The sequence below is a fragment of the Schistocerca americana genome, chromosome 2, assembly GCF_021461395.2.
Source record: "Schistocerca americana isolate TAMUIC-IGC-003095 chromosome 2, iqSchAmer2.1, whole genome shotgun sequence".
Lineage (NCBI taxonomy): Eukaryota > Metazoa > Arthropoda > Insecta > Orthoptera > Acrididae > Schistocerca > Schistocerca americana.
The window spans coordinates 436,130,699-436,139,290 of record NC_060120.1 but is presented as its reverse complement, the minus strand read 5'-3'; the positions used below and the strand labels follow the sequence as shown (position 1 = coordinate 436,139,290).

At 37.1% G+C, this 8,592-nt stretch overlaps 1 protein-coding gene across 2 annotated transcripts in view; it reads left to right on the top strand.

Annotated features, from left to right (window-relative positions):
- Positions 1-4,441: 4,441 nt before the first annotated feature.
- The window catches only part of LOC124591520 (ribonuclease P protein subunit p40-like), a 221,638-nt gene continuing 217,487 nt past the window's right edge, over positions 4,442-8,592 (top strand). The window contains exon 1 of one of the 2 annotated variants that reach the window (XM_047131741.1): positions 4,442-4,648. In XM_047131741.1, the coding sequence (XP_046987697.1) occupies positions 4,523-4,648 (126 nt within the window). In that variant the 5' untranslated portion in view covers positions 4,442-4,522. The remainder of the gene's footprint in view (positions 4,649-8,592) is intronic. The other variant, XM_047131740.1, reaches the window with a different exon arrangement.

The window sequence follows — 8,592 nt, the reverse complement described above, 5'->3', positions numbered from 1 at the left end:
TTGTAATGACCAGGAGTGGATGGCCACTATGGGTGGCGGTGAAACTGAGTTTATAATGTCAGGAAGCCAGTAATTCTCCACCCTGGGCGGGATAGCAGTAAAGTATTGAGTGGAAACATTGTAGTGATCCAAGGTATCAACATGAAAGCATTAGTCTTTTATTGTTCAACACAGTCCAGCAATTGTGACAATACTCTGAGGATCCAACATTCCCTGGACTTAAATGTTGAGCAGCATGCGAAGAGGAGTGTCCATTAGCAGTCAGCTTGGCAGTATGCAGTGTTGCACAAATGATGAAGTGATGATGGCAGTGACTCTGTAAAGGTGCTGGCTGTAGCAGTGGGTGGCAGTTCACAGTGGAGGCTAAAGGAGATCTGACTGCAAATAACAGAGCACATTGAGAGACTGAGACAAGTATTTATATATTTTGCTACAGCATCAGCTTCTGTCACATAAGCCACAACAAAACCATGGCTTGTATGTGAAACAACCAAATCTCTCATGCCACAGCAGCTCTCCCTTCAATGTGTTGCATCCTTGTATCTCATCATTATAAAAATGATATAGGATTTGTCATACATTGCCTTAAATAGAAAATAGGACATGAAAAGATTTGCAATTAGATGTCCATAAATAAAATATTGTTACATATAACATGAAACCATGTGCATAACAACTAATGCTAAATTAAAATAATTATATGCTAAATTAGAATAATAGATGAATACAACTTAGTTTTCAATGAGCATTTTGGGTCATTACTATTATGTATCAGGTGCCTCCACTCAGTTGCTGCATGTAGTAATCATATCGACAACTTGGAGACAGTACTTGCCACATCAGCAGGTAGCCCCCAGTGTAGCTGTGTCTGGTCAGTTCTGGTCTGACCCACTTCCATAGTATTTTGCATTAGCTGTGGCAGCATCTTTATTTGTAGGGGCAGCATGGCTCAGTAGTTCTGCAGGGGTCTTTCAACGATTTGTTGAGTCTGTCATGTCAAGCTGCAGCACTATTCAGGGTGAAAGGAGGTCCGCACCATATTGGCAGGTATCCCATGAGTCTTTCCAGTGTATAGCTTACACGACAATAAAAGATACATTGTAAATAAGACCTCAACTAAAGAAAATTGTGTTTCACTGTGGAATGATGAGTAACATATACAGAAAGCAATAATTTGTTAAATATTGCAATAAATACATGAATACAAAAACCAAATTTCCACATATTTATGATAGCGACCAAATCAATAGAACAGTGGTATAAATTAGAAGTTAACAAATACTCAAGAAGGCAAAAAGATGAAAAACATGATACAGACTTTATAATTTATACTGTTCTCAAGTTATGAATCGTAATCATGTTTCAATTAGATTTCCTCAAGTAACATTAATTAAAAGTAATTCTAAGACGATTCTAACTTAAGCAGTAATAATCCCTTTGTCTCAGAAATTCATCAAACATACAAAAAATTTCTGTATTAGAATTTGTTTGAGAATTGGTTTAAATTTGGGCAATTGTTTATTATGACATTTAATATGTGTTGAGAGTGCATAAATAAGTTTAATTCTGGAGTAATAAATACTTTTCTTCAACCAGATTAAGATTTGTAATTCAATTTGCAGACTTTTTTGTTCTTATTTTGGATTCATCACAGTAGCTCCTATCTTTGTAAAGAGACAAAAGTCAACAAGGAAAAATATACTGTGAAATGGTGGTTAGGATCCCTATCTTTTGAAACAGGCATCTTCAAGTGTTCATGTGATGGACATCACTCTTTATTCTGAAGAGTTTTTTGGGTAGTGAAATTTTTGTTTTGTGAGAGGTTAGTTCCCCCACAATATATCAGCATTTGACATTAATGATAGAAAGCTGCCTCAGTAGGAAGCGTTAACAGTATCTGCATCAGTTGCTGGGGGATAATTCATTACTGAGCAAATCTTATAAAAAGGTGGAGAATGTTGGTTGACTAATTGCATTTCCCTCTATATGTCCATCTTTTTAGCGATGGTCGCGGGACTCAGCTGTTCGATTGAGGATGTCAAATTAAACACCTTTCAGTTGTCAATTTTCAACCTTATTTCATTAGGCATCCAGTTTCAGCACTTTATTACGCCGTCTTCAGGCCCCTGACCGACGTGTAGGACTAATCTACCTCTCTTGTGAGTGACGCAGGGGCCAGCAATACTGGTATTAGTAGATATCTAATTGCTACTTCAAACATCACTTGCCAACTGTTAGATGTAACAGTTGTTTGAAGCAGTCACTGTAGCAAGTAGATTCTACTAATACCAATATTTCTGGCCCCAGCTTCGATCACAAGCGAGGTGGTTTAGTCCTACACATCAGTCAGGGGCCTGAAGATGGCGTAATAAAACGCTGAAACTGGTTGTGTAATAAAATAAGGTTGAAAATTGACGGCTGAAAGGTGTTTAATTTAACATCCTCAATTACATTTGCTGTCTACAGAAGCAACCAGGACATTTGTACCCTCAGATTTCTGTATTGGTTGATCTCTTTATTGTATGTTACTTTCTTGAAGGGTTCTTTGTAGAGCATGAGATTTCATGTAATGGGTTTTTATCTGCGTTGAGCTAGAGAGTGTTTAAAGAAAACCAATTTGACGTTTAGGTGAAAACTTTCTCCACATTGTGTTCAAAACCGTTATTTGACAATTTCTCAGTGAGAGTTGTTGTATCGTCTTCGAAAGCGGTAAATTTACGCTTTGTATCAGAATAAAGAGTGAGACCATTAATGAAAACAAGAAATAGCAGTAGACCAAAAACAGAGCCTTGTGACACAGTGCAGCAACAGGTGCCCCACATACATGAGGCAGGTTCTCCAGATGAGCCATTAAGCATCGCAGTCTGCTTTATTCCCTTAGAAATAAATGAAGTGATGAACAAACAGTGCAGCCTAACGATATTAATTGGTTGTATGGCAATTACACATCACATTAGAAATACAAATAAAATGTGTACATAATTTACAAATTTACATAAAGCAGTGTTTATGTTTATAATTTATATAAGTGATCACGTCTGCAATAGTGTTGAAGAAATAAAAGGGATTTTTTGTGTTCTTGCTATCATCTGTTTAGAAGGACGATGGTTCAACCCTGTGTCTGGCCATCCCGATTCCCTAGATCGCTTAGGGAAAATGCCATGATGAGTGATTCGTTCGAAAAGGCACAGCTGCTTTCCTTTTCCATCCTTCTCTAATCCGAGCTTGTACACCTTCTCTAATTACCTTGCTCACAATGAGACATTAAAAGCTAATCTCCTTCTTCCTCCACTATCATTCAATCATCAGCATAACGACACTTCCTAGACTGAGTGGCTTGCAATCTGCAGTATACAGATTAAATAGTAGTAGTGATAGAAATGAGCCTTGATGTGGGTCTTTGTTAAGGGTTTTTTGGGCACTAGTGGCATTGCCTATAATTACCTGATATGTTCTTCAGTCAACATATTGTTAATAAGATATGTTATTCTTCTACCTGTTATTACAAAGAGCAATTGGTAGACTCCACCCTGTCTCCACATGACATCGTAAACGGCAGACAGGTCGATAAATACAGCACAGATCTTTAGTTGTTTCTGGAAGTCACCATCTATACTAGTTTTCACTCTTTCTAAGTATCACTGTACATATTCTATTATATAACACCATCTGAAATAATCCTCGTATTCTCCTATCAAAACACATCACTATGGCACCTAAGCCATAATAATCTGGGTATCTCAAAAGAATTTGATGGTTTATACAATAGAAGGCTTTAGAGAGATCACAAAAGATTTCTACTGGAGTTTTGTCAATGGATTCGAAAACTTGATTGCTTGTTCAGTAGAAAGGCAGGCACGAAATCTAAACTGACTTATACTGAGGATATTGTGGAAGGCGAGATGACTGATAGTCATTCTACGAGTGAGTTTCTGAAGAAATTTTTAAAGATAGTTGAAAAGGTGATTAGGCGAAGAATTATGTCGAAGGAGATTCAGGTTATCACGAATAGCTCTCTCTCTCTCTCTCTAGTAGCCTAGACAATACGCTACGATTTGTCTGCGCAGGTAAAATTTGTGTAGTTTATGACATTACTTTTAGTGTACTTTCAAGAGTGGTATGTAAGGAACATATGAAAACGCACTTAATTGTGTCCTCTTTTGCTTTGCTATCCTGCAAATCGTACCTTGTGTACTTAACTTGCAACTTTTCTGACCAGATATGTTTTTCGCTCAGAGACTTGAATAAATTTACTGAAAGTTGTGTGTTCCATTTTTGCGCAAATTTTCTGACCTCACGCAACGATTTGTGAGCACAGATTACACGTGCGCAGACAAATTGTAGTGTTTTCTGGCTGCCAGAGAGATATCTGTTGGTTCAACACCCTTGGACAGAGGTCTTGCGTTTTTGCGCGCAGTAACTGCTTTGAAATTTCACATCAAAACAAATGTAATAAAATCATTGGCGACTTCGTCGTTTCAGGTTTGTTGTTGTGTGCACTGAAGCATGGGAGACAGTGAGAATGTTATCTCCAGAAATTTGGTCTTTCTCTTCTCCTTGTAGTAAACTTTCAAGTAAGGTACTGAAGGAAGAAGACGATGCGGAAAAATCCCACGCTATTGTTTCATCTCACCATTTTAATCATATGGTATGGAACAATGTTGTTTTTGTTGTTCCGTCTGGAGTTGTTCAGCCACACATCTGAATTGAATTACAACTTACAGATTGATTTGTCCGTGTTAAAGTTGCTTACATCCGCGGATGCAGTTCGGAGTGAAATTTTGAAGTCAGCGTTGTATGATCACCAAAATGTTAATTCACCCAGAAGTTTCTATATTCTTAATTAGGTAGTGAAGTTCTAATCTTCATGATTCTCTACGTATCGTCACTTATTTTGTTGCTTCACACTGCATGTGAATGAATCTGATAAAAATGTTGTGTGAGTAATTTCCACACGCATGCAATCACCAAAAAGCTGTGATCATCTTATTTTGATTTTGTTGAAAGCCCGCCTGAATAGCAGATTATAAAGTAAACGTATAATCTGTTGAAACAAATGCTAATAACTTAGGAAAAAAATATTCGGTTTGAGCGAAGCAATGGGCGAGAGTTACATACACACAAGCTGGAACGTCGAGCATAAGTATATGGATGTGGGAGAGGGACGGAAAGTCAAATATCAGGAGATGTTATAATTACCAGAGCATGAGTTGATAACAACTTAAGTCCATCAGATACATCTAGATGGCTATAAGCCATTTTCATGCTATTCTAGAGTTAGTAAATGGAAAGGGGAGGTGTAGACTAATGAATATTGTGTCATTCAGTTCTTCGAAAATAGTGATAAAACACTGGAGCTGATTTTATTACACAAACTAGTAAATACTGTACGTCGATAGCCTCAAAAAGGATTGCTTTAAGTCTTTCCAAACAGCTAAAATGTGAATAGTATTAGGCTTAAATCAGGGATTCATTGTACATACATTTATCTTTCATACTGTATTTTTCAAGTTTTTTACTTCGTTAATTTAATGTTCCGGGGGTCATTTGCGTGATAAATTGTAATGATTTGAAACGAATCATTTTACATTCAAATCGCAAATTAATTTCTAAATATGGCTACATGCTGAACGTTTATAAAGTTACCTCCCCTCCCCCTTCACAGTTAAAATTCCAGTACAGGTTGAACAGTGCGACAGCCATTGAAAACTTCTGTTTAGATCTCTGTCCCTTTTTTTTTTTAGATGTAATTAAGTGTGTTAGAAAATGGTTAACCTGACCGTGATGGTCAAAAGGTTATGATAAAATGTACGAAGCAGGTACATTCAGTTGTAAAGATAAAAATGTGTAGAACAGAAACATACTCCATAATTCATTCACACTATGCGGAGAAAAACACTGAAGTCATACTTTCGTGAAAAGCAAACAGAGGTGAAATTAAGCAGCATCTGATATTTGGGAAAGTTTAACACATAGTAAGAAAGGAATCCTGTAGGCAATTCAGGGGAAAAGCTGTAACCAAAAAGTAAAATTACATTAGTAAAATTACTATAAGTTCACACAGTGTGTCCTTAGATGTGAAATAAACACTTACCACACACAAAAATTAAATTGAAGGATGAATCAAAAACTGTATGTAACTTTAATACCCATGAAATTAATAAAAATGGTGAAGTCCCAATTATGAGCTGTGGCAGAAATCATAAAATGTTGAAATGATTGCAAGTGTATTCTTTGCCAGCATATAATGCTGATGAAATATTCTTGGGCTTCCATCTGGGTGGCTGTGTTGAAATTCCACAATTTTGCTGTATCTGTCATCATCCTCATGCGAAGCCATCTGGATTGCTGTATTGAAATCCTGCCATGTTTCGATGAGTGTCACTATGTCACTTGCATCATCCTTATGGCAAAGACTCTGCCTGGTGGTGGTGGTGGTGATGATGATGGTGACATCAGCCTCCCAGATGGAAACCAAATATGATTTCATCATTGTAATTTTTGGGTACACAGTTACTTTCTTGTTTCATAGATGAGGATTCATGTTAAATTTTATGATGTGGGACGTGTCAACAGAACAGAACAACACAAATATAAAAAAAGAAAAATTAACTGCATTTACAGGTCTTATTTTATGGCTAGGGCTAATAGTAATGATCTCTACTCAGCAATTCCTCTGTTGTATAGGAGGATTTATAACTAGCAGACATTTTATTTCCATGGATAGGTTGTTGAAGAGTTTTATAGCTGTGCAATTTGCCGCTTGCTTGTCACAGTTAGATCCATTAAAGGATAATGCAGATCATTTTTCCTTCTACCATTGTGCTAGGAGAATATCTGTTGGCATCATACTTAAAGAGGGATTTTTGAAACAGATTTCATAAGTGAATAATTGTACTGTGAGGCTGTGATTAATATTCCCAGCTGCATGAACAGACACCTGCAGGATGTATGGGCATGAACTCCACACATGATTCTAATTCTCTTATTTTATGTAATGAATACTTTGCCTGAGTGAGGAGTTACCACAGAATATTATCCCACAACACATCACCGAGTGAAAATATGTTGTTATTTTTATGGCAAAATTATCTGAACTTAAATATTTTAGCAAGTCTGCAATATATGATTTGTCTAGTTTGTCTTCATCAATATGCACACCTAAGAATTTATTATTTTCTACTTTCTTCATTATTTATAGTTGGTATACTAGTTGAACAGGAGGTGGGATATTATCAACAGTACAAAACTAGTTTTTTTCCCTTCAAAGTTTAAAGCTAGCTCACCTGTGCAGAACCAGGCAGTAACTTTCACAAAATCATCATTTACAACTTTTCATGGATCCCAGTCCTTTGATAGTCATTATTAACTCACAGTGGCAGCAAACATTGCAGCTGCTAAGAAGCAAGATTAAACCAATCATTGCCGCTATTGAGTGATAGTTTCTTCTACCTGCCATAATATTAAAATCTTGAACTGAATTGATAATACCTCTCTGCAGCTATCTTTATCAGGCTGAAATAGTAAGTGCTTCATGTGGCAGGCAGCAATCATCTCAGTACCAGTGGTTTCAACAGCTGCTTCAGTACCTGTGGCATGTGGTTTTCTCCCCCTTCCCCCACCCCAAATACTAACTTTTCTGAAAGACACCCACTGGACTCTCTCCTGCTTAACTAACCCAGCCTTTCTTCTTTTCTCATTTTTGAATCCTGTCCTCTGTCTTGACACTGCATTCCCATTTCCCTTGAAGGTCTCTCCTTCTGTTTATTTCTCATGTTCCACTCCTTTAGTTTTGTAACTGTTTGTTACCTTAATTTTTCACGTCTATTGAGAGTAAAATTCATCTGAGGAGATGTTTGCAAAAGCCCATTTAACCTCATTTTCAATATTGTTCTTATGCCTGTGGTTCACAGCACTTAAGATTAACAAACATACTGTGAGTGATTTGTTTGCTCACTTCAAAGTACAGTAGAGGAGGACTGGAAAGTATAAGGCTGTAAAACAAGAGGTATGTGGAAGAGCAGTGGTATGATGAGGGAGACAGGAGGACAGAGACTAATAAGAGGTTCGGTTAGTGGTCATTGCATGTTCATATTTGCTTCATGGCTTGTGTGATGTAGATCTTCCTACCATTTTTATACTACAAGCGTTTTCTAATCTCTGCCACCTGACAAGTGGAAACTGCCATTCTGCTCACACTGTAATCCAACCCCGCCCCACCCCCCTTGCAGTTACAAATCTCTCTGTATTTACTTCTTTACTTCCTCTTCTCCTCCTCCATAAAATTCTTCCTATTTATATCCAGGTTTTTCGTATTTTTATTGTACTACTCATGCTGTTTGTACCTTCCTTAGGCAATTTTATCTCATATTCCTCTCTGCATTTTTCCCCTGCTGATTCTCTCTCTTCCTGTGTGTGTGTGTGTGTGTGTGTGTGTGTTACGGCTTTGCCATATATAGTCAAATTTGCAGTGTTATGTCATTCTGTGATGAACACTTACGTCTCCATCAGCACTATTTTTTTTTTAAATGATGTTTGTGATGGTAGCTTGATCTGTAGTGTAGTTTAATGTTTAGCTTAAGTTGTGAGTTC